Here is a 27,500-nt window from a genome sequence, read left to right as displayed (position 1 = left end):
GAAATATAATATTTTATTTTATTTATTTTATTTTAATTCCATTTATATCCCGCCCTTCTCCGAAGACTCAGGGCGGCTTTACAAGCTTAGCAGTAGCCTTCATTCTATGTATATGCCTGCTTGTTAGGGCTTTCACACACACCCCAAGCGGCATTATTACAAAGTCAGCTTAATTGCCCCCAACAATCTGGGTCCTCATTTTACCTACCTCGGAAGGATGGAAGGCTGAGTCAACCTTGAGCCTGGTGGGATGCGAACCTGCACTAATTGCAGGCAGCTGGTGTTACTTAAGGAGGCATTAGCCCACTGCTCCACCAAGGCTCCCACTTTGAGTTACACTGTCAGTGCTGTCTGCACTGATTTTTTTGTTGCCCTGCTTGTCTGTAAATGGGCAGAGGATTACTATTGCTTTATGATTAGTTTATTATTTTTTGCTGCTGTTTTTATTATAAACCACTTCAATGTTTTTGCATGGGAAGTGACATATGATTACATTAAACAATATAAAAACCACTTAGATAGATAGCTGCTGAAAGAAAATTGCACAGATTGACTACAAATAATGGCATGGCACTGTAGCAACAATGGTGCACTGGACTATCTGCAAGAAATACCATTTTCCTGCCATTTGTGGTCCCATCAACAAGAACTGGACAAAATAATAGAAAATGAAGCTAAAGTGCTCTGGGATTTTAGAATTCAAACAGACAGGCGCTTGCTGATAAAAGAGACAAAAAAATTCTCAATAGTGGACGTTGCAGTACCTGGAGACAGAAGAGAAGAGAAAGAAATGGAGCAAATCACAAAATACAAAGGACTGCAAAAAGAAGTAGAACGACCGTGGCAAAAGAAAGCAAAGGAGTACCAATAGTAATAGACTCTTTGGGGACAATTCCACAACATCTTGGCGTCACCTTGGCATCACCATCAGTCATTTGCAAAACGAAGCTTTAGTAGGAACAGCTTACACCATAAAACGATAGCTTTAACACCGTCAAACATTTGCCTATCCCAGATCCTTGGGAAGGACTTAATACGTGGATAAAAAGGCCAAATCCAATCTAAACATTTGACTGACTATGTGAACAATCATAATAATAACAACTTACAAGCAGATCTTTCAGTTGTCTGCTGATGTTAATCTGTTTTTAGCTATCTGTTTTAATATATCACATGAAAAAAAACCAAATGTCTTAGGAAATTATTTTAAGGAGGAGCACTAATTTTTCAGTAAGGGAATATTATAGAAGACTTCCAAAACACATCCAGTTAAGAAAGCTATGTTTGGGGAAATACTTTGCCTATTCTGGAGAGCTTGAGTCGATCTAGTTGACAAGTGTTCATGACTTTTATTTGACCTTATGGGGGCACTCTAAAAATAATGATGCAGTTATCAAATAAACTAAATTTTGTTTCATTCATGTTTAATGAAAATATAGTTAAGATGCTTACTCTTCAGTCAAGTATGTAATGATTTTTGATTTCTACTTAATCAAAAATTAGACTTTGGGAACAGATTTTTTTTTAAAGCTTAGAGGATGCATCCAATGATTTGGGGGTTCCTTCTGGCTCTGCGGCCTCAAGTTGTGAATCTGCGAAATAAACCATTCTCTATCTCATATAAAGTGACTTCCTATATTCCTATTTCTGATTGTGGATAAACATTTGAACTTTAGTATTTTAACTTGTTTTTGTCTAGCTGATCATGACTGTGTTTGAAAATAGCATGAAGGAAAGAGGAATTACTGAGAATGAGGCCTTTGACTGGGAGAAAGCTGGTACAGATATTTTATTATCTACAAGTACATCCACCCCACCTCAGCAGAACACAAGGCAAACTGCAGCCATGTTTGGGTGAGTGGCAGACCACATGTAACCAATATCGAAGAATCTCACTTTTGGTGCACTGACAAATTATTTTATATCCAGTCAGTATTTGTAGTTACAGATGTTTCCTCAAAACAGGTATGCTAATATTAATACTATATGTGAGCTTGACTGTAGACTATAAGTGATTACCTTTGAGTTGATTGATTCCAAAGATGTCCTAATATTTATGGACAGAACGTTTATCTAGTTTATGTTTGGGTTCATGGGCACTGAGTGGGGAATGCAGAAATGCAGTTTCTCCAATGTGTCCTTCATCCTTCTGGAGTGGAGAGAACTAAAGGAAGGCCAGGAAAATATCACCTTCTGACCTCTGGTCATGAACAGGAGTAAAAGACAGAACTCTTCTCATAGGATCTGACTCTACTTGTATCATAAATGTGTTGCTTCTGATCACGCTCTAATTGTTAAATCTTGGGAAATTCTCTGAGTTTGTGAATATTTCCCATTTGAGTGGATCTGGTGAAGACAACTAGAAAGAAATAAACTGCCAATGTAATTTAAAGATCTTTTGTGGGAGTGGATAACATAGTTATTTCATGGGAAAATACATAGAGAGTCATATCGACATATAGTTCTGTGAAAAAATTTGACCTTGTATTCTGGCTCCCTTGTGTCCTATTAAGGCAAGTCCCCTGAAAGATCATAAATCTCAGTCAGAATCTAAACATTGTAAACATAAGCCACATCTCAAGATTTAAGTTAAAATAAGCAAGAGGTATCCCAAATCTGTTTTGTTATCAAAATGAAAAATAATATATTTTATTATGCTTATGTATTTTCTTTTAGCCAGGCTACTCATCTTCTTCCATAGCTAGTACTGTCTTCAGTACATTGTACTGACAGTCATTATATAGTAGATACTGTATTTCAGAATTTCCTCCTGCCATAAGCCATCATAATGACGGATAACAGTATATATATTTTTTATGGAAGGACAAGAAATTCTGCAGTATGCTAAGTAATTATTATGGAATCCTTATGATAAGATTTCCAGGCTGCCAATGAAGAATATGCTGTTTCCAATAGTAAATGCAAGGGGAATAACAAAGTTTCAGCCATCTATCGACTCTAGTAGTACCTCAAGATGAGATAAATTATTTAAAGCTTCGTGTTCTGTTGCAGTGGGCTTTGTATGCGTTATCTGTAGTATTGGCTGTGAACGGGTGAAGTCTTTGTGATACCGCGAGAAATAACTCTAAAACTTTAGTCTTGTAATCTGAAGTTTGTACATTATTTCTCCTTTAGTGTGGTTAATATCACTCCAATTCCTGGAGATTTACTTCGTGAGAACACAGAGGATGTTTTTCAAGGAGAACACCTGAGTGACCAAGAGAACGCACCCCCAATTTTATCTGGCCGGCCAACAGAGAATAATTTAGGGCAGACTCCAAATGTTCCCTTCAATGAAGGAGAAGTTTGGGAAGAGACTGATGTAAATCGCAACAAACTCAGGATCAGCATCAGCAAAGTAAAACTTTTTGACCATTTTGAATGTGCACTAATCTTTTCATTTCCCCCCCCCAAAGGATAGTGGTTTTGTGAGCAGACAATGTGCTAAGTAAGATAGCTAAATTTAAACATGCAAGTATGTTTTAATGTAAAGTGACTTTGTCTTGCATTCAAGTGAGGTGCATGTCTACTGGGCTAAAGATATAAAGAATATATTTCAAACTTCAATTTCTCTATTGATGTTTACGTTTACGTTTACGTTTTATTCAATTTATATACCGCCCTTCTCCCTAGGGACTCAGGGCGGTTCACAGGGCATATAAATAACAATACGATACAATACAAAAGTTAAAACAAAGATTAAATCAGTGCCCAGTTAAAAACAATAATACTATTCTAAAACAATTTAAAACCCAACTCCCCCGTCAGGCCAGACCAGCTAATTCAAATAAATGGGTCTTCAGGCCACGACGGAAAGTTCGGAGGTCTGATGCCATCCGGAGCTCCACCGGCAGTTGGTTCCACAAAGCCGGGGCACACACAGAGAAGGCTCTCCCCCTGGGGGCCGCCAGTCGGCATTCCCTGACCGGAGGCACCCTGAGGAGGCCCTCTCTGTGGGAACGCACAGGGCGGAGGGGAGTTGACGCCGGCAGCAGGTGGTCCCCGAGGTAACCCGGACCCATGCCATGTAGGGATTTAAAGATCATAACCAAGACCTTGAACCTCACCCGGAAGACAACTGGTAACCAATGCAGCTCGCGGAGCAAAGGTGTAACATGGGAGTACCGGGAAACTCCCAAGACAACTCTCGCGGCCGCATTCTGTACCAGTTGGAGCCTCCGAGTGGTCTTCAAGGGGAGCCCCATGTAGAGAGCATTACAGTAGTCAAGGCGAGAGGTCACGAGCGCATGAGTGACCGTGCACAGGGCATCCCGATCCAGATAGGGCCGCAAGTGGCGCACCAGGCGAACCTGGGCGAAAGCCCCCCTAGTCACGGCCACCACATGATCTTCCAGGGTAAGCCGTGAATCTAGGAGGACTCCCAAGTTGCGAGCCCTATCCACGGGGGGTAAGAGCTCACCCCCCACAGAAAGAGATGGGACATTTTGAATATCCCGGGATGCCGGAATGCACAGCCACTCAGTCTTGTCAGGGTTGAGTTGAAGTCTGTTCCTCCCCATCCAGACCCGAACCGCCTCCAGGCAATGGGACATCACAGCGAGGGCATCACTGGGGTGGTTTGGGGTCGAAAAGAAAAGTTGGGTATCATCGGCATATTGATGATACCCAACTCCAAAACCACGAATGATCTCACCCAGCGGTTTCATATAGATGTTGAACAGGAGAGGCGAGAGAACCGACCCCTGAGGAACTCCACAAACGAGAGACCTAGGGGCCGATCTCTGCCCCCCTGCCAACACCGACTGCGAACGTCCCAGGAGATAGGAGGAGAACCACCGAAGAACTGTGCCTCCCACTCCCAATCCCCTGAGACGCCGCAGCAAGATACCATGGTCGATGGTATTGAAAGCCGCCGAGAGGTCTAATAGGACTAGGACAGAGGAATATCCCCTGTCCCGAGCCCTCCAGAGATCATTCACCAGAGCGACCAATGCCGTCTCCGTGCTGTACCCGGGCCTGAAACCCGATTGGTAGGGGTCCAAATAATCCGCTTCATCCAGGACCAGAGGGAGCTGATGCGCCACCACACTCTCAACAACCTTCGCAAGAAAGCGAAGGTTGGAAACTGGACGAAAGTTGTTCAATACAGCTGGGTCCAAGGCAGGCTTCTTGAGGAGAGGTCTCACCACCGCCTCCTTCAAGACGGTGGGGAAGTAACCCTCACTCAAAGAAGCAGATATAACCGCCTGGAGCCAGCCTCGTGTCCTCTCCCTAGCTGCATAAACCAGCCAGGAAGGGCACGGGTCCAACAAACATGTGGAGGAGCTCAGTCTCCCCATAATCCTGTCCACTTCATCAGGGGTCACAGAATCAAACTCTTCCCAGGTTTAACATGAATTCTGTTATTTTATTGGATTACGTCTTCTTGGCCAAAACTGCACTATCATTGTAACGGCCTCCTGGGTATAATCTATCAAAAATTGATGCATGTGAAATCAAATATTTAATTAGTACCCTCAGATGATAGGCTGCCTCATGCTCATTACCTTGCATATTTTTGTGGATTTATCTTATTCTCAGTGGTTTCCCCTTTTCTGTCTCAGACGCAGTGTTTAGCAGAAGATGATCAGAAAAGTGGTGTGTGTCCCATCTCTCCAGTGCGAGCAGTGCCAGACTCCCCTACAACCCCGGCACGTTCTCTGAGATACCGTCGTGTGAATAGTCCTGAGTCAGAACGCCTCTCCACTGCTGATGGAAAACTAGATCAGCACGAACGAAGGTTTGCTTAGGGCCAATTAAGTGGCTTTAATACATTTTTGTTCAAGCTTTGGGCATATAGCTAAGAGTCAAAGTAAAGAAAGCACAAGAGAAAGCTGAAATAGCATCCCACCGGAGATCTGTATGTAATGACTTTTCATTAAACTGTTAAAAACGTGGTTGTCCTCCCAGGCCTTGGGAACAGGATGGTTGTGGAAAATTTATGGTTTTTGTTTTCTTACGATAATTTTAAGTCAACTGTAAAAAAAACAACAACAACCACACAGACATATGTTGTTTCCCACCCAAATTCAAACCAACCAACCAACCAACAAGCAAGCAAACATGGCATAATGATTTAAATGTACCTATGAGGAAAAGCCACACATTCTTTCGGTTTATTTTGAATCAGTATTATTCTCTTCCCCCCCCCCCTTTTTTTTTTCTTACTCAGACTTATCAGTGCTAAGTGGTGGAGAAAAGAAATTTAATTGTTCAGCTCATTACTTCAAATACTTGAAGATCTCTGCTGAATTTCCTTTATGTTGTTATGCTCAGATTTTAAAATTACTTATCTAGTCAATGAATAGACTGTAACTTGCTTATATAAAACTCTCTGATTTAAACAGATAAATGGATTTCATTGAAATGTACAATATTTATGTTTTTCAATGGGTATTAGTTCACCTACACCAGGGGTGTCAAACTCAATTTCATTGAGGGCCGCATCACCATTGCGGTTGCCCTCAGGGGGCCGGGTGGGTATGGTCAGGGTGGGCGTGGCCTACTGGGTGGGCATGGCCAGCTCTACATCGTTCGCATCAAGGGTGCCTATGGGACCCTGGGCAGGAGTGGGACAGATCTGAGGGTCTCTGGCAGAAGGAGGGTCTCTGGGCCAGGGCCAAGGCAGTGGGGGCCATTCCCTCACTGTTTCCAGGATGGCTTTGCAGGCCACATGAAACTACTTCGTGGGCCAGATCTGGCCCCCGGGCCTTGTGTTTGACATGTCTGACCTACACCAATGGAAAAAAATAAAAATAAAATGTAAAAGCATAAAATGAATTAAGGCCTCTTTAAGTTAAGTAGCCTGAAAGTGATATAATGGATGTTAAAAACTGCTCCCTCTTTTCCTGGAAAATCATTCCATAAGTGAGGCAACAGAATGAATAGGGTGCACTCCCTAGTGGCCATCTTCTTGCTCAGGCTAGCAAAGGCATGCTCTGGGAGGAGAGTGGTCAGGTGGATACAGGTGTTGGACTCTGCTAATATTCTTTAGCAAAGAAACATAAGACTAGTGGGTTATACTTGCAGAAAGGCAGCTTTAATACCACTTTACAATGCTTTGGTAAGGCCACACCTGGAATACTGCATCCAGTTTTGGTCACCACGATGTAAAAAAGATGTCGAGACTCTAGAAAGGGTACAGAGAAGAGCAACAAAGATGATTGGGGGACTGGAGGCTAAAACATATAGGGAACGGTTGCTGGAACTGGGTATGTGTAGTTTAATGAAGAGAAGGGTGAGGGGTGACATGATAGCAGTGTTCCAATATCTCAGGGGCTGCCACAAAGAAGAGGGAGTCAAGCTATTCTCCAAAGCACCTGAAGGCAGGACAAGAAGCAACGGATGGAAACTAATCAAGGACAGAAGCAATCTAGAACTAAGGAGAAAGTTCCTGACAGTTAGAACAATTAACCAGTGGAACAACCTGCCTCCAGAAGTGGTGAATGCTCCAACACTGGAGGTTTTTAAGAAGAGACTGGACAGCCATTTGGCTGAAATGGTATAGGGTTTCCTACCTGAGCAGGGGGTTGGACTAGATGACCTCCAAGGTCCCTTCCAACTACTACTTCTTCTTCTTCTTCTTCTTCTTCTTCTTCTTCTTCTTCTTCTTCTTCTTCTTCTTCTTCTTCTTCTTCTTCTTCTTCTTCTTCTTCTTATTATTATTATTATTATTATTATTATTATTATTATTATTATTATTATTATTATATCTTTTGAATTTTCAATGAATTTGGAAGAGAGCAGATCCTATTTCAGGGGAAGCTATTCTCAAAAGGTTCTTTAACTTAGATTATAGGAAATAGCCATCATTATTCTTTAATAATCTTAAATTATAAATGTTTAAAATTAATCCGACTTGGCTTTCTTTGTTTTGATTTTCAGATCCCGAGTAGATTTACCTTGTTCTCCTTCCCGGCTTGTATGCTCTTCTCAGCCAGCACAGATGCTGTCTATTGAGACTGGTCAGGTAGACCGACAGGCAAGTGGCAGGATGGATGTATCTGCTTCTGTGGACCATGAAGCCCTCAGTAATGCTTTCCGATCAGTGCCCTTGGCTGAGGAGGAGGACTTTGACAGCAAAGAGTGGGTGATCATTGATAAAGAGACAGAACTGAAGGACTTCCATCCTGGTGCTGAACCAAGTACATCTGGGACAACCGATGAGGAACCTGAGGAACTAAAGCCCATAGAAGAAGGGGATGAAAGGAGGCACTTGGTGGGCGCAGAAGCAGCAGTCAGGCCCAAAATACATGATGGGCGGGTCCGAGGTATGCAGACTGTGGCTGAGGAGGACAGTTCCCACAGAAATGAAATGCAGTGCCAGTCAGTATCTGAGAATAAGCATGAGCAGCAACCAGGAAGCCCATCACAGTCCCCCTTATATTCAGCACCAGCTATCCGGCAGCGGAGACGAGAATCTGAGCCAATAGGTCCCGAGAGACAGGTAAGATATGCAAAAGAAATCCATCTCCTTCATATTGCCGTTGTTTTTCACTCTTGTGTTGTCTGTTTCGTTTAGTGAAATCATCACATTTGGGCATCATATCCAGATTGTTTCAATCCTTTGTGTCTGTATCTATAGAATCAACGCTAGTGTTATTTCATCAGCATCAATAACGTTTTACAGCATTTTACATTAGAAGTGAACCCATGTGAATTGTTTTTGATGCAGATTAGTCCTGTGGGTCAGCAGACTGGTGGGAAATCGGTGGCCCTTGTAGATGTTACTGAATCTTTTACTCCCATTAGTTTGAACCAATATGGCCAATATGATAAGGGATGCTGGAAGCTATAGTTCAGGCACAGTTTGTCCACTTCTGCCATAGAATGAGGTGCTGTAGATTAGAAGAATCAAATTAGACTAAATCTGTGCACTAATTCTGAGATGTATATGCATTATTATGCATAGTATAATAATAGTATATTGGTCTCTAACCTATTGTTTCCTAGACTGAGTGTTGGTTTAGAACAGGCAACAATTTTTCTCTATTATTTCTCATCCTGAGAAAAACTCCTATTCTGAATACAAATAGTCCTCTACCTATGACCATCCAGTCAGCATTGAATGAATGCTGTTTATGACCAGTTCTCGGAGTTCCAGCCATCCCAGCAGCCCCATGGTCATGTGATCATGATCTAGGTGCTTAGCAACCCATTTCTACTAATGACCAGTTGTCAAGTATTCCCCAATCACATGATTGTCATTTGTAATCTTCCATGCCAGCTTTATTTTATTTATTTGTTTATTATTAAATTTATATGCCACCCACCTCGCCATCCCAAGTGGCTCCCAGAAAGTCACTGAGAAGCTAGCAGGAAAGGTTGCAGATCTCTGGGTTAAGATTTCCTTACCTACGTATCCTTTCCCAGCCCCTTTGTGCTCTTGCTGGCCACTCATATCCTCTTATGCACCCACCCCAACCTGCACCATATCTATCACGCACCTTATGTACTGTCTTCAACCTGCACAGCACCTCAAGTGCATGTCCTTGCATGTGACCCATGCTGTCCTCTTCCCACACTCCCTTGCACCTTCCTTGATCCTCACCATGCCTCTCATGCATTCTCTTTCAACCATGCACTTTGTCCCTGACTCATGTTTCACTGTTTGCATATGCCTTTGCAACCTTTGCCACTACCTCTCACTTCCCCCTTGTGCTCTGTCCCTAACTTCCATGGTACCTCTTACACATTCCTTCTCCCTCTCTGACCCATGCAATGCTTCTTCCTTACTTTTGCACCCATGTGCTCTCTTCCTGACCTGTGTGGTGCTTCTCATACACCTTCCATGAGCTGTGCAATGCCTGTTATACACCTTTATGTACTCTTTAAGTGTTGCCAATTAGGGATGCAATCGTGCTTTATGACCTCATCTCTTGGCAATGGAAAGTCCAGTCCCAATTGCCATTGTATATTGCAAATTATCTGTATGTGTTTGACTTGGTGACTGGGGCAATGATCTCACTAATCTTTTTCAAGCTAGGGCAAGACACTTGTATACCTTTAGTCTCTTTTAAGAAGAGACTGGACAGCCATTTGTCTAAAATGATATACGGTTTCCTGCCTGAGCAAGGGGTTGGACTAGATGACCTCCAAGGTCCCTTCCAACTTTTATTATTATTATTATTATTATTATTATTATTATTATTATTATTATTATTATTATTATTATTATTATTATTAAGTTATTCCAATTCCTTTTGATGCTGCAATTCCTGTGAACGCTTCTTTGGGTAGTTAAGGAACATTATCTATATAATACTAAAATTCTTGTGCCTGTTTGATACTTTGTAACCTTTCATTGGGTGAAATGCTGCATGAGCCTTGGTGGAGCAGTGGGCTAATGCCTCCTTAAGTAACACCAGCTGCCTGCAATTAGTGCAGGTTCGCATCCCACCAGGCTCAAGGTTGACTCAGCCTTCCATCCTTCCGAGGTAGGTAAAATGAGGACCCAGATTGTTGGGGGCAATAAGCTGACTTTGTAATAATGCCGCTTGGGGGGGGGCAAAAGCCCCAACAAGCAGGCATATACATAGAATGAAGGCTACTGCTAAGCTTGTAAGCCGCCCTGAGTCTTCGGAGAAGGGCGGGATATAAATGTAATAAAAATAAAATAAATAAATCAAAGGTAAAACTTTACAAACAAAGGTATCTCAAATGAGCTAATGTATAGAATCCTGGGACCCATTATTTTTATGGGAATTAATTTGGGGAAGATTCTGTGCCACTTCAGCGCTGCTGCACTGTTGTTCAGTACCACTGTTGCACTGCGGTGGTTGAGGGGAACCCAGAAGGAAATGATAAGATTGCCAGGCTTCTTGTCACCTTCCCACTAACAAAATGTTGGTGGAAAGCTTGCATGGAGAAAGTGAATGGAGAAATGGTGCACTTTCTACTAGTACTTCTGCGCTTGCACTTGCCAGTCACTGGTGGATTCACATACTCCCTTCCCCCATTTTGTACTCCTACGTTTTGCAGCCACGTACCGTACTTCCCTGTTGGGAAGGAAAGGGAGGGAGGGAGGAAAGAAGGAAGGAAGGAACCTTTTTTTGTTGGTCAGTAAATTTTTTTGGCAATATACTATTGTTCTTCACTTTCTGCTGGGTCAGATTACTGCTTTCTGTATAATTTTGAAAAATAATGAAATGCTGAGTAATGCCTTCCATTGTAGAGACATATTTGATTCCATCCCAAACTTATCATTCTTTTCTTCTGTTCCTCCTGTAATAGTAAGGCAATAATTTGTCTGCGTTTATTACATTGTTCAAATTATATCTCTATGATAATCAACTTTTTCTACATTTATTTCTAGTAAAAGGCTGTTTAAGTATTGTTTTTATCTTTTGCTCTAAAATATGAGCCTGAATTTAGTTTGTGACTCGTTTCCAATTTTTTCAGATAATTCAATAGGATAAGAAGACCTCCAAGGTCCCTTCCAGATTCTATTCTATTCTATTCTATTCTATTCTATTCTATTCTGTTCTGTTCTGTTCTGTTCTGTTCTGTTCTGTTCTATTCTATTCTATTCTATTCTATTCTATTCTATTCTATTCTATTCTATTCTATTCTATTCTATTCTATTCTGTTCTATTCTGTTCTATTCTGTTCTGTTCTATTCTATTTTTTCTGCTTTTGCGTAATTGTCCTAGTTGATATGTGAGAGACAAACAAAACCTCATTCAGACCAAGATAAAAACAAAAGGGCCATTTTTTTTGTCAGGGAAGGATATTTTATTTGTTTACTGGTATTTTGTTATAAAAGTGTTTCACTACATTAAGATTTAAACACACAAAAATTGCTTCCTGCATTAGACTATTTTATTATGGTGATTAAGACCAAAACTTTAACGAAGTACTTTACTCCTAAACTCCCAAAAATACTTTGTTGAAATAAATGTTCAGTTACTTCACCTAGAATGCCTGTCTTTCTTTGGTACAGTATTGGTTTATAATACAACTCATAATAATATTGCCTAAATAACATAAATTAAGTAATTTACAGCAGTTGCATTATGCAAAGCAGTTGCATTATGCAAAGCACAAGATTCATATCATTTGCATGATGAATCACAAGTACTCTTCTTCTCCTTGCCCCATCGTATGTATACCTCCCTCCTTTGCTCTCTTTCCCAATTTGAGGAAGGAAGCCCTGTACTGTTGTTTGAGTATACTGGTCTAAATCAGTCATGTCAAACTCGCGACGTCACGTGATGTCACATGACGCATCATGACTTTTTTCCCCATTGCCAGCAATGGGGTGGGTGCGGTTTCGGCATGACGCTTCTGGCCCATAGGCCGGCAGTTTGACATGTCTGGTCTAAATGACCTATAGATTTTCTTTACAACCTTGTATTCTATAAACTCATGTATAATATAGTAAATATTTTGGGGAATATGGGATACATTTGCAGCTGTATAGTATCTGAATTCCATGGTAACTGTATTAATCAGGTTGTAGAGCATTTTTTTATTAGCAATTTTTGCAAACCTTTTATAACTCTGACCCTGATAATACTTACTCAGAAGTAAATCTCTCTGCTAATGTTTGAAAATAACAAGAAACTAGGCAAAAAACTGGATCTTTATGTTTTCAGTGTTGTTGTTGTTAGCTGCGAAGTCACGTCTGACCCATCGCGGCCTTATGGACAACGTTCCTCCAGGCCTTCCTGTCCTCTACCATCTTCTGGAGTCCATTTAAGCTCACGCCTACTGCTTCAGTTACTCCATCCAGCCACCTCATTCTCTGTCGTTCCCTTCTTCTATTGCCCTCGATCTTTCCCAGCATTAGGCTCTTCTCCAGTGAGTCCTTCCTTCTCATTAGGTGGCCAAAGTATTTGAGTTTTAGCTTCAGGATCTGGCCTTCTAAAGAGCAGTCAGGATTGATCTACTCTAGGACTGACCGGTTTGATCGCCTTGCAGTCCAAGGGACTCGCAGGAGTCTTCTCCAGCACCATAGTTCAAAGGCCTCAATTCTTTGGCGCTCAGCCTTTCTTATGGTCCAGGGTAGATCTCCTCTAGGAGAAACAAATCATTCTGTGCTTGGGCTCTAACCTCATTGTTTTACAGTAGTCAGATAAAGTGGCAATATTTGGTAATGTTTATGAAAGTAATATATTTTTATATCTACTTTGCATGTATTTCTTCTATTCCAAAAGTGTAAATTTTTGAAAAGAAGAATATTCACGTTAAAAATAATCTTAAATGTTGTACTGTGGGACATGCTCCTGGCTTCTGTTAAGAATATTAATATTTATCAATATGGCATGAGACCGTGTTTTCATGCTTATCTTAATTTAACTATGCATTGCTTAATTATCCTTGGCATTTTATACCAAAATTCATTTATCTGCTTTTAATTTTAAAAAACGTTTGAATCCTGGAATAAAAAGTGCTCTGACCTTTAATAACATTTAATCATTGCTTTCTCCTAATGATGTCTACATTTATATTAAATTATAATATGACATAATTATAAAATACATCAAACATGCCATAGCAATACATTTCTGTGGCTTTCTTGTTAGTAGAAATACATTGTTTAATACATGAATAGTGGCACCTCTACATAAATCCTAGAATAGACCATTGTATAGATTTTTTTTAAATGAACTAGGGTAGGTCCAGGATACAGCAATTAACACAACAGAATACTTCTAACGTTGAAGGGATTAAGCACATTTGATTTATGTTAAACAATAAAGGAAAAAAGAGATGGGATGAACTGCCAGTAAAAGCATGTAATAATTAAGCAAGCTTCAGTTTTCCATTGTTTAATAGGCCAAGAAACTCAATTTTAAAAAATTCAAAAGCACAACTTTTAGGTTCATATCAAAGGCTACTTTTAGGAATAGCACATCACTGTACTTGCACAGAAGTTGATAAAGAAGGTCATGAGATCAATTGGGTGATTCCCAGTGCTTTTTTTCTAAAAAAAAAAAAGGTGCCGGAACTCAGAGGTGCTGTCACTGGGAGCAATGCCGGTGTCTTGCTATGGCATCGCCGCCCGTCCTTTGCACCCCCGCCCCTGCGGCTCGGAGCCACATGCCGTGGGGATTCCCCTCCCCGCAGTTGCCACGCCGCGGCCCGTGCTGAGCCCCCCCCCCGGAGCTGCTCCGAACGCCGACCCAGAGCTGTGTTCCTTGTGGCAGTGGCCTCTTTCCAACCACATCCAGAAAAATTTGTAACAAACATTGGAATTCTCAAGGCCATGTTTGGTATTTCCCAGCAATCTGTTACTGGAAGGAAAAAGCAATCCCTGCTGCGTTACTGATCCCAGAGAAGCATTTGCATGTATGCAGGAATCCTTAGGGTGCCATAGTTATGGATGAGAAATATTGGTTGCAAAGTTGGCATTTCTGGATGTAATACAGATATTTTGGACTTATTTTTGTTTCTTTGCATGTTTGATATTTTTAAAAAGGCATATGCTACTGACTACACTTATGCACATATGTAACGTCTTTTGCTAGGATACATGATCACTCGTCCAGAATGAGAAAAGTGAAAGATTGTGACTAAACGAAATTTTAATGTACAGATAATACCACCAGAAATTATTTTAGCCTTTTTAATAAATGTTGTTATTGATGTTAAGCTCACCATGGAAAATATCATATATTGTTATGTATATACTAGGTTAATTATTTAAAGACTGAAGTGCAACATAACTAGATTCTAAATAATCTATTTTTCAAAACACACAACAGTCCAAACAGTAAAAGTAAAGTCCAAATTAAGAATATTTCATTCTTAAGAATTGTTTAATTTAAAGTGGTTTAGTTGTAATAGATGGTTATAGATTCAAAATAGTTTTCAAGAGTGTACAAAAGATACTATTTTTTTTCTAGCACCAGCTAAATTAGACATATTACATTGAGAAAAATGTTTCTCATTTCTTTCCTCTTACCTTTATTGATTTCATTGCAGAGATGTTAACATAGGAAATAGATTATTTTGTTATCTAATTTTACCTTCCAAAAGACAGAAGCAGATGAAAAATGTGAGGTTCTTTCCTGTTGGCTTTTCTGAATTAGCTGTTTTAGATTCTAAAAGTTTAGTTCCTAAAGAAGTAACCTTGTAAATAATCTAAATGTCCTCCTCTAGTGCAGGGTAGGCAACCTTGGCTCTTTTTTGACTCAAGGACTTCAACTCCCTGAATTCCTGACCCAGCATGGATCAGCTTGGAAACCACTCTCTTTCCCCTCAGCGTGGCTGGCTCAGGATTTCTGGGAGTTGAAGTCCATAAGTCATAAAAAAGAGCCAAGATTGCCTACTCCTAAAGCCAATAGAGCAGTGGTGGCGAACCTTTTAGAGACCAAGTGCCCAAACTGCAAACCCAAACCTACTTATTTATCTCTGGGTGCCAGGTGGGCATGGGCCACTGGATGGGTGTGGCTGTGGTGGTCATGGAAGATTGGGTGGGTGTGGCCAGGGTGGGTGTGGTCACCTCAATGTTGCTCATGGGGAGGGACACCTGTGGGGGGGTGGGCAGGGTTGGGGGAGCTCCAGGAGGTCTCTGGCAGGTGGGGCGGTAAGCAAGAGACTCATCCTGTGGCTCGAGGCGAGGCAGGGCGGGGGTGCCATTGCCATGGGCCAAGGCAAGGGCTGGGGCAGCTGCTGCCTGACACCATCGGCCCCCGCACACAGAGGCCAGTGAGCGCATGGGGGCTAATGGTGTCTGTCAATATCCACAGCCTGCTGGCCCCTCGCCAGGTGCACTCTGGGGCTCCGCAGCCCATTGCCAGCAGTTCAAAGAAGCTGCCTCCGAGATGGATGGTTGGTCAACAGCTGAGGAGGTGATGCAGTGGGTCGTGCCTGGGAAAAGGAGAATATGCAAGGCCAGGAGGGATGGGATGGGGGGGGAGGGAAACCAACCATGCTGGGATGCATTTAGCCACGTGGGACCTTGGCGAATTAGCAGGCAGCTGGTTGAAGAGGGACAGTTGCCACCTCTGGGGCATGGTGCTGGTGCCCACAGAGAGGGCTCTGAGTGCCACCTCTGGCACCCGTGCCATAGGTTCGCCACCACTGCAATAGAGGGAGGTTTTTGGTTTTTTTTTTGCAAAAATAAAAGGTGCCGGAACGTCGTTCTGAGCGTTCTATGAGAAAAAAAGCCCTGGTGATTCCAAAGTGAAGATTTGAGTACCTTTTCTGTTGGAAGGCAATTGGATCTAAGTGGTTTATGGGGGAATTTGAAGAAAAAGCATGAGTAGCTGGGATAAAAGAGAGGAAATATACAGCACACTATTCTGAAGAAATAAAACACAGGCATTTTACATCTGATCTCTGTATTTGCTATAGCTTTCCTCTACTAGCTCAATTAAAAATGGAATTTTTGTATACTTCATTCTGAGAAATACTTAATATAATGACTTTATACTAGTTCACTTTCGGCAGTGCAGTGCCATAGTATTTCTTTCTCTTTTATTACATCATTAATGTTCAATTTATCTTCAAATTAATCTATTGAGACAACACAAAGGTGAGAAGCCTGTTGTAAATTCTGCAGAGAGATTGAGAGGCATTTAAGGGAAACTTTTATAAATAGTACAGCTTCTGTATATTTGAAAAGGCCAGAATATATTAGAAATCAAAGTTGCCTAACAAATGAGGAAATAAATATTGCCAACTTCCTTTAGGGTTAGTATCAATTATTTTCACATTATTTGAAGGCCTGTTTTTATTCTTCCTATGATGCAAATAAAATTTGCAAGAGGAATCATATTCATGCTATTCATGCTGTCCCTATTATTATAACTTTCTAGAGTTTACAGTTGCATGGTTTGCATCTCTATTTAGTTGCCAATCAAGGTATTGTGGGCAGCTTCTCTAGAGCAAGATAGGCTTAAGGTAGACTAAAATAAACCTTCGTATTATAAGATATCATTGATATTTTTTAAAAAAGCTCCTTAATTTAAAATGTGAAACTTAATTTTAAGAATGCAATAGAAAAAAAATATAGACTTATATCCACGCAGCTGCTTTTTTCAACTTGTAATTGGGTATGGAGGGATTAATAGAAAAGTGAGGAGGCAAACAAAATTAATTTCAGAGCTGTTACCCTCTTTCTATTATTTGATTTAAAAAAGCCTGTAATAGAGAAAGTATGGAACTGCTGCACTTCTGTGAAATGGCAGTGGTAAGGCCTAGGTGTACCTCTTACTTCTAAAGGGCCCCTTCATGTGACAGTAGGAGATTAGCCTAGAAATGGGTGAACATGGAGGCTATATTAAGTCCCTGTAAAGCAGAAGTGTTTGCCATCCGCCAGTGAAGATTTCTGCAGCATGCACAGCACAAACCAGGAGCGAGTCAAGTCTTTGCCTGACACCTTTTCCTCCACTCTTCTTGGTCTTTTGCAGTTGGAGGAGGACAGGCATTCTCAACACTCTCTCCCGAGGTACAGCCCCCTAAGAAGACTGGCGTCCTCCGTTTTCTCCTCCTCAACCCTGGAGACAGAACAGTACCCTCACCTTGGCGGCACTTTCATACAGCGCAGCCGTTCGGCGGAGAGCACCCCCGTGCGCATGCCCCACCGCAGGCACATGCCCCTCACAGCAGGAAACCACAGACTTATGCCTTCTGTCCTCCGCATTTCCAGATCCCAGCTCCAGCAGGTGTGGGCCCGCTTCACACACAAAACATAGCCTGTACTGGGGAAAGCAGCAGCCTTTGTAATGCAATAATAAAGCCCACCTGTCCCATTTGTCACCATTTAATGCAATATTGAATCCCAGTCGACTTTTGGCCTAGAAGGTATTGTAAATGTCTAAATCCCCTGCCAAGAAAAGAACTCAGAACACATGCCTCTCTCTAATTCTCCACTACATGGTTCAGAGGCTCATCATGGTTTAAGAGTACAGTTAGAATTGCATATAGCTTATTAAATGCTGGTCACAGTACACTACTGCAAGGGGATGGTGTTTAATAGTGGGGTAGCAAATATTAGGCTGTAACAGTGAATACAATTAAGATACAGCAGTAAGGCTTGAGTGAAGAGACAACACAGACACGAGGGAGCTATCTTTACACTTAAGATAAAATCATGGCAGAGTTTTGCGTTGATCTGTGCTGATGTTGAGGCCTTTTCATATTTTACTCTTATTAATTTAAGTAAGCATGCATGAGAAATTGGAGTCAGCTATTAAGAAGGATTCACAGATGCATATTTTAAAAGTTACAATGTCAAAATCACTGTCTTTTTACTATGGTTTCTGTACCACAGCCAAATTGAACATCTTGCTTCCCTTTCGGTATGCCTTTACTTTGCAACTCACACTGTATAGCATGGGCTGCATTTCTACATCCCCAGCTCACCCTTTCAGGGGTGAGGATATAGTAAACATGATTTATGTTTTTATCTTGATCCATGTACTGAATGCTATGAAGGTATCTAATCTTTAGGAACCATTTGCCTGCCAGTTTCCTGGCTTGGCTTAGTGCATTCTTGATATTAAAATTATTCTGTTAATGTATTAAGAAGGAACTAGCTGATTTATGAAGAGATTAATTATATTTAACTAGAAGGTTTCCCCCCCCTTCCCCCCCCCAAATACTTATTTCATCAGTCACTTTTTAGGACAATGTAAAAAAGAAGAATTTGGTTAGAACACCACCTGATTTTAGCCAGATAAAATTCTTTTGAAGTGTGGTCCTTCAGCATCCATTAGTCAGAACCTGAGTTAAAATACATATTTGAAATGCTCAAGCATGTCAATGATAAAGAATTTCAGTTAAACAGAAGAGAGACTAATTGTATAACAATAATAAAGAATGAAAGAAGTTGAGTAATGTAACATTTTGAAATTTCTGTTATGGAACTTCTATAGAATTTTCTGGGATTACTGGTATTTGCATTATGAACTCAGTATAATTAAAAATTTTCTCCTTAAATTTGGAACTTCAATTTATCAGAAACTTGAACTAGACTCCCAAATCAGAATTGACTTAAACTTTTTACTTCATATTGAGTTCTTTTTAATAGTCTATTTTTTCAGATATAGCATGAAATTTCAATTATATTTTCAATGTTTCCTGTACTTAGGAGGGGTAGAATTGTCTAAGCACAAGCTGGCACACTTCCCCCATTAAATTATGTTTGTTGTCACAGCATTTCAGAGTTATTGCTGTTAGCTGATGGCAGTTTTTATTGTAGATCTCTTGTGTTTGCTATATTAGTAATAATAGAATGGCTGTTGGATGTAGGAAATGTATGTCCTATTTTACAGATAATAGTCCTGCATTTGAAGACTTCCTCTGTAAAAAGGGCTATCTCCAAATTTAATTTAAACAAATATAACCCAAAGAAGGGATAGCCTAAGGTGTTGAAGTTTTGCATTAGCACCTGCCCAAAGACTGTGCAGGCACAAGTCTCTTATCAGTCTTCCCTAATACGTTATTATGTAGTTATTTTTAAATTATAACAATGATTTCTACATTGTACAGGTGCATACAATACATATAAGCACATGTAAAGTTCATGTAAATTTGTGTTCTTTTTTGTCTCTTTGTTAGTAATATCTAACTGACAGCTCAGGTGTCAAAAATAGTCAAAGAAAGCTTTGATTTTCATGTAATGCTTTTCCTTCATAGTATGTCTTAATAGATAACAGTCACAATATTGTGATTTAGTGGAATGGGAATTAAATAATACTAATTTTTAGAGGGAAAAGTTAGTTACATTATATTTAATCCAAAGATTATGTAATTTGGGGTTTTATATCTTCAATCCAAAGGCAACGTGCATGCTTAAATATAGACCTATCTTGGCATCAGCTGGAAAGGATTATGTTTAAAATGCCATACTAACAAATCTTTTTTGGTACTTGGCTTGCTTTCAAGAAGTGAATGAAGTCTGAAATGGTGGCACCAATTTAGAATTTCAGCATTTTGGTGCAAGTTGTCATTTCCCTTCCACCCCTCAAAAAAGCATGCTCAGCAAAAATTCTGGGAGATGTAGAGCAAAACAAAAAGCACAAAAATGGCCCATAAAATGCCCTGTTCTAATGGTTGCACAGGTCCTATTTATGACCTTGTCCAGGACAGGTGGGTAGCCTGCAGATATAACAATAGAGACCTTATTAGTGCAAATCAACTTTATTATTGAAAGCAGAATCATTGTGCTTTCTGATACTCGTATGTATAAATGATCAGTATCTAGAATTTAGACAGATGGATAAAAATACAGTTAACCTATGGAATGAATGACTTGTGATTTGAAAGATTATGGAAAAGAGGCAATTCCCTATATAACATTCATGTGGCTAGGTCAGAGGCTAACATAATTCTGATATGTGTTTGGAGGCCTTCTGGACACAAGGAATAATTAGGATACAGTAAGTCTAGTAAAATGGACGTGGTGGCTCAGTGAGTTAGGACGCTGAGCTTGTCGATCAGAAGGTCGGCAGTTTGGCGGGTTGAATCCCGAGTGCTGCGTAACAGAGTGAGCGCCTGTTACTCGTCCCAGCTTCTGCCAACCTAGCAGTTCGAAAGCACGTAAAAATGCAAGTAGAAAAATAGGGACCGCTACGGTGGGAAGGTAACAGCGTTCAGTGTGCCTTTGGCGTCTAGTCATGCCGGCCACATGACCACGGAGATGTCGGCCAAGCGCTGGTTCTTCGGCTTTGAAATGGAGATGAGCACCGGCCCCTAGAGTCGGAAATGACTAGCACACATGTGCGGGAGAACCTTTACCTTTACAGTCTAGTAAAAATTGTGGATTTCTTTTGAAGTTGATTATTTATATTAAAAAAAAGAAGCCTCCAAGATGAAAACTTTCAAACCCAAATAAAAAAAATGCAAATTCTCCTAATCAATTAATTAGTCAATCTTATATACCAGTCCAGCTTTAACTCACTTTGAATAGCTTGTATATTTCTTATCAGACTTCTTTTTAAATAAAAACCATAACACAAGCCCACTGTATAAGAAGAACAAGAACTTCAAAATATAGACATGTGAGAATATATAATATTCTCAGACTTGCTGTTTTTCAAGCAAAGAACTTTAAGATTTATTTGTTTATTAAATGTATTGGCTGCCCATATTACCAAAGGGTAACTCTGGGCAGCTTACAATATTAAAAAGATAAAACTATACAAAACCTATACACAGTATGAATAATATACTAAAATATAAAAATAGAAATTTTCATCCCTCACTAAAAGAAGTGTGTGTGTGTGTGTGTGTGTGTGTGTGTGTGTGTGTGTGTAGAGGCAGGTTCTGTTATCTATCACCAATGTGAAGGCCCCCTCCACCAGAACCCTGAGCCAACTGGCAGGGCCAGGTCTTTGAGCTCTTGCAGAAGGTTAGGAGGGTTGAAGCCAACCTCACTCTGGGGGACAAGATGTTCCAAAGGGCAGGAGCAACAGCAGAGGAGGGTCTTCTCCTGGACCCCACCAACCTGAATATACTGGCTGATGGGGCCGGCAGTATGTCTCCTCTGCCAGCATGGGTAGGGCATGCCAATCTCATTGGGATGAAATGGTCCCTCAAGTAACCTGATCCCATGCCATGAAAGGCTTTAAAGGTTATTACCAACATCTTAAAGTGCTCCTGGAAGCAAACCAGCTGCCAGTACAGCTCGCAGAGCAGTGGTGTTACATGGGCTACTCTTGGGGCCTCAAAAGCTGCCCACACCACTGCACTTGCACCAGCTGTAGCTTCTGAATGCTTTTCAAGGGTAGCTCCATGTAGAGTGTGTTGCAGTAATCCAGATGAAAGATGACTAGGTCTTGAATGACTGAGTGCAGGGACTCAAGAAGATTGCCTAGACTAGAGGTCATTTAAATATATAATATGCTGTTTGGAATTTTCTACTGTGGTCACAGTCCCCCCATCCCTATGTAATCTTAATTTTGCTTGAGAATTCTACCTGCTTTTAAAAACTTACAAAATATATGCATATTTTCACCAAGCCATTCATGTGTTTTTTAAAAACATTTCTTAAATGCTGTAAGACGTAGTATAAACACTATGGAGCAGTGAAAAGAAGTTATGCATCCCCTTAATGTTATTACATTATAACATGTTTTGTGTATTTGCATGTGCACAATTCATAGATTTTAAAAATGACTTTGCACTTTAAGGCATAAATTGGTTGCACCTTTCTGCAGCATAATCTTCACTGAACCCATTGTAGCCTATTTCTCAATCCAACTTCCCATCATGTCTATATGCATTCAACTGCCACTCTCGTAACCACATGTCATGGTTGATGAGTGTTGTGGTATATCTGCAAAGGTCCCAATTTGACAAAAGTCTGAAGCTGTACTATAGTACATTCTAATCTCTAATTTGATATTATATAGTATACAAATGGTAAGTGAAATGTATACTTTGAGGAGGAGTTTAGTTATGTTATTAAGAACAAAATAAAGACAATAATAATTTTAATAGTCTTATGAGGGATTTATTCCCTTGAGGCTTATTCCGTGGATGATGAAAATGGGGAAATAGTTTCATTAATCACAATGTGGTGTGTTATTTTAAAAAAACCCCTCAGCTGCAAGATAATAGCCAATCAACTTAATGTTTAAAATACCTCATTGACGCAAACTTGATTTGTAATGAATGGAAATTGAACTCATTGTGCTGCTCTAACTGAAGAGTAGTTTTTTGAGTTTAATTTCCAAGTTTTCCAGATCTTAATATAATTGATAAAATCTTTTGTATAGGATTCTTAGCTCTGTTTCATAATCTCTAACACTTCTTTGTCTATGCACTGGTTTATCACGTTATTTTTTCCCCCAAAAACTTTCCTCATGCTCAATCCATAGTCAGATTTTTGCCTAGTTTTCTTCAGTTTACTTCCTTGCAATTTCTGTTCCCTTTTCTTCTGTATCTGTTGCACACTTTGTTTCCTTTCTTCCAAATTTCCCTTCGTTAGGAATGTTTCTTCCTCTGTTATATTAATATCTGGAATTCTGCATAAATGTCTCTGAATCTGTTTCTAGGCTATTTTTTTCTTATAATAGTTCTAACTCTCAGCCTCCTTTTAAAGGTGCTTGCTCCTTATAAATCACAATGTTTGTGAACCCAATTTTGGGTTGGCAGGTGATACAACAAGCAAATGATGTATATATGATAATATATTGGCTTTTAATAGTATCTTTCATGTGTACAGTATATGCAGTATACACTTATTTATTTATTTATATTTGTATTTGTTTATTTAACACAGCTGCTCCATAGTGATTTTTTAAAAGCTTGGTTCTGCTATCTATGATAGTAAAATAGGGTTACATTTAAAGCTCCGTACGTTGCTGCTAAACACCAGTTAGTAATAGATTGTGGCCGGATAGGAAAATTGATATTCTACAGATGATACAGGAAAGATGAGTACAAACTAGATTTGATTTAGGATATTATTCTGATTGTGGGGAAAGGCATCCAGTCATTTCCAAAGAAGACCAGGTTTTTGTTTTTGCATAATCTCTGGAATTATTCCATAGATCCACTACTGTGAATTCACTAATATGAATTTGTGAACTGGCCTTCTATTTTTTTGATTTTCACATAAAATAGTCAAAACTTTATAATATTATACCATTTTATATGAGTGTCTAAAAATGAGATTATAGTCAAGCGCTTTCATTTCTTCCTTACTGAATTGTAATAATGCTTCTCTCATTTGCCATTATTCTTAATTAAATCCCTTAATATAAGAACTGTGTATTCATATGTTGTGGGTTTGGGATCAAACCAACTTCTAAAATTGGATTATTTCCTAGCATAAATCTATTAGAAATCTTAACAAATCAGATAATTAAATTAATTTTTACTTAAATTGATCTTAATTTTTCTGTTTATTTACAATGTAGGTATCTAGAGATTTTCTTTAAAGATGCAATATATGTACATATATATCCCAGCTTATTTTGTATGTTGTGTTCCAGGACATAATGCAGTCATTGGATATAATGTATCATACCATCCTTAATTAGGGCTTTGCTTTTATGGTCATTTTCCCCCCAAAGAATTTGTACATTAAAGAAGTACTCATTTTTCTTCTACCAGAATATTGGGTTACATAAAACTACTGGAGAGCTCCCCTTTTCTAAGATATTTTTCCTATCTGTCCCAACATCAAATATTTGTGGTTATTGGTGAAGCACTCCTACCATTTTGAGTAATTCCTTAGTATTTCAGCACCAAATGATACTTTCATCTTTGATTGTATATCTTGTCCATTATTGTTTCTTCTGGTCATTGATGTATTGAACAACTGAAAGAGCAGCATAGGGTCAAAATCAGAGAAGTTTATGCAGATTTTGTTCTGTTGTTTCTCAGTGGGTTGGATGTAAGTTATGCCCACTTCAACTACTGATTAATGGCCTGAGCTTATGGTACTACAAGTTGAGAAATGCCTTACTATGTGAGGTCTTATCTTGAAATTCAGTCAAATGGCAAACTACTTTTGGCATTTTTTAGAAGAAACAAAATACTATTCATGGCATGTAGACAATTTTGCTTCTGAAATGCTTATAAAACTTCTTTTTTGTAAGTCACTACTATCAGAAGCTTTTACTCCCTTTAAGCACAAGCCTGTGCTGAAGTTATTGTTGAAAGGCAGCTTCCCATTGCATTTGGATTTGGATTAAGACATTTGGTTTTGTACTTGAAGATCAAAGTCAATTACTTTGAAGGGTTAGGTTATCATAATTTTATTTTGTGCAGTTTTGTACATCCTACAATTCATGTTACCTTATTTTACAAGGATTCTTGATAGAAGCTACGTAGTATTGAAAAATGATTTCCTGGATTTTGTCTTTCCCCACAATGATATGAAACTGGTAGAGTATTTTTTGTTACTAGTTTTGGTAACCTTTATAAAGTAACATTTGGTCAAGCTCCTTTTATTATTAGACTTCTGTATATTGAATCATGGTAACATTTAGTTCTGTTTTAGCAGTTTCACAACAGCACAAGGATAACATTTATAGTAAATGTTTTTAACACTCCATTTGATGTATTGGTAGTCATTGTTTGTAGCATTCAAACTACTGAAAAAATGATATAATGAATGTAAAACACACACACAACAAGCTGCTCTAATTATGTAACCTGGAGTTGAAAGTTGATCTCCATTTTTGCATTAACCTGCATGTAATTTAATATTCAGAATCAAATTTATGATCTATTTTTTGACAATGTAATATGCTTTCTGTTAAATCCCGTCTCTTCAGTGTACCTGGCTTAATTATATCTTCTTTGTAATAAATCACAGAGCTTCCTTATCAATAACTCATTACAAATGCAGGCAAACTATCTCTACATCTACATTGCAAAAGCTGTTCCATGTAACAATAGAATAAGAAGGATGCTCAAAGGACTCTTACTTGCCCCTTCACTTTGGTCCTTCCTGAAAAAAGCAGAGCTTGCTTATATTTGGCCTTATCTCTGCACCAAAAAGATACTATTTTCAGCATATTTTACAGTTTATTACTTTTTCCCAAGATTGGAATACAAATTGTCAATGAAATTTTCCCCCTTCTCTGTCTTCCTATGTTTCCCCCCCCCATACCTCTGCAGGTAGAAACATAGCAATTTATGAAGAGTTTAAAAATAAAAGGATTGACTGAATGAAAGGCATATTTCATAAGGGGTTAATTTCAGTGCTTCTGATTCATACTTTCTAGATTGCAGTGTACTTTAGCCTGCCAGTAATGGTAGCCATGGTTGCTAACGTTGTGCAAGGCTGCGTCAATGAATCAGGAACATAGAAAACACACTGGGACCTATCTTTACCTTAGGAAAAACTATAAGTGGAGGAATAGCTTCTGAAAGCCATCAAACAATATATGTGTTCAGAATTTGGAAAGCTTAAGTTGTTGACGATGAGCTTATTACACTGCAATCATGCAAGGGCTGGATTTGTATTTTACAAAGCAGATATCCTACAAATTCTTTAACAACATTTTGAAATTCTAGACTTGCCAAATCTTCAAGTTCTAAATAAATAACATATTCTGCCTGCAAAGGATAATACCAGTTTCAGGATATACTAAGCTCAAGCTTATTAATTCTTGTGGGAGCTGGATTCTTATTTGTTGGAATACATCTGTATTTCTCACGACTAAGGCATCTTCTAGTTTCTTAAGCCTGAGATCACTTGATAACTTGTGTTGTGTTTCTTGGGCTTTCTAGATTTCTTTCATAATCATCAGCACCCTCAGGGACTAGCGTATCTTTCTTTTGCCTTATCCTAAGCCCAAACACTTGCTGCTACTGTTTATTGTGGATCAGCAGTTGGCAGTGCTAAGATTCTGAAGGAGAGAAGAATTGGATATTTTTTTTCCTTCTGTTTACACACTGGTCCCAATATGTATAGAAATGCAACAGTGATGACTTTATAGGATCAGTGTGCATACGAAGAACTAATTTCTAACTACAGTTTGGCTTAATGGTGGAATCATATTCTCTTTCTCTAGAGTAAATCCCTCCTCCTCTCTCATACACATCTTACTGTGGCTATGCAGTCAAAACCACCTTCTCTGTTGTTCCAGAGCATAAAGACCAGGAGTCACATTTCAGAAAGATGAGGCTACAGCAAAAACTGAGTTTTATTTCATTTCCATTTAAATTTAATCAAAAATAAATGTGATTAATATAATTATTTTCCACTCATATGGTTTTCTTCTGTCATATAGTTTTTAAGGCTTCTAGAAAAAGCCCTGAAAGCTTGCAGGGGTGCGACATGCAGTCCTGGGGCCTTAGTTGTGCATATAACGGACTACTAGTGTCAGATCTTTAATTTTAAGGCTCCTCACTTCATCAGCTAAACCAGAGTGCCAGTCAGTATTGATATATTTGTTGGGCACTGTTTAGAAAGAAATTTAGAAAGAATGGAATTCATGTTAGAAAGTGGACGCTTGGTCTGTAGTGAAGATACATTTTCACCAGCTTTTTGTCCTAGGGCAGCATACTATCTTGGTGTGTTTTTCCAAACATCCACATGGATGTTTCAAAGTTTGTTTTGTGTTGCTTTTTTCTTATATGGAGTGCCAATTCTTAATATTTTAAATATCTTTTAATGAAAACCTCAGGAATTAGAATCATCCCAGTATTACTGCAGACAGACACATGTATATTTAGCATCGACTGAAAAAGCCTAAAACCCTTCTTAGGAGAATTATGAGGTATAATTTTTGTGGCATAGCAGGAATTAATTTGGAAGGACCAAGTTGCCAGAAGGGGTTCAAAAGTTCGTTTTCCCTGAGCCTTTTTATTCTTTGTGTGTGTTGCCTGTTAGAACTGAAGATAATTTTCTGCGGCCCTATCTTTCACCTTTTTGTACTGATATTGTATAATATGCTTGCACTAATCTCCTGGGCAAACCAAGCATGTAAGAAAAAAAATTGCAGCTTCTTTTTTTTTTATAAAAGCACTGTATTACTTCTGTATATAGAGAGACTAATGGCAAGACAGAACTTGAAATTCTATCTTATGTATAAAAGCATGCACTGAATTACTTGTATGTAGAACATGCTGTAAATGCTGCA

The 27,500-nt window shown here is 39.3% G+C and overlaps 1 protein-coding gene across 3 annotated transcripts in view; it reads left to right on the top strand.

The window, feature by feature from the left end:
* Window positions 1-27,500, top strand: part of TTBK1 (tau tubulin kinase 1) — a 101,978-nt gene that overhangs the window by 59,394 nt on the left and 15,084 nt on the right. For all 3 annotated transcript variants that reach the window (XM_083373497.1, XM_083373498.1, XM_083373499.1), the window contains 4 exons: window positions 1,700-1,854; window positions 3,136-3,358; window positions 5,565-5,740; window positions 7,885-8,446. In XM_083373497.1, the coding sequence (XP_083229623.1) occupies window positions 1,700-1,854; window positions 3,136-3,358; window positions 5,565-5,740; window positions 7,885-8,446 (1,116 nt within the window). The remainder of the gene's footprint in view (window positions 1-1,699; window positions 1,855-3,135; window positions 3,359-5,564; window positions 5,741-7,884; window positions 8,447-27,500) is intronic.

The sequence above is a fragment of the Vipera ursinii genome, assembly GCF_947247035.1.
Source record: "Vipera ursinii genome assembly, chromosome: 1".
Taxonomy (NCBI): domain Eukaryota; kingdom Metazoa; phylum Chordata; class Lepidosauria; order Squamata; family Viperidae; genus Vipera; species Vipera ursinii.
The sequence above is the reverse complement of the archived record's forward strand: the minus strand, read 5'-3'. Positions and strand labels throughout refer to the sequence as shown.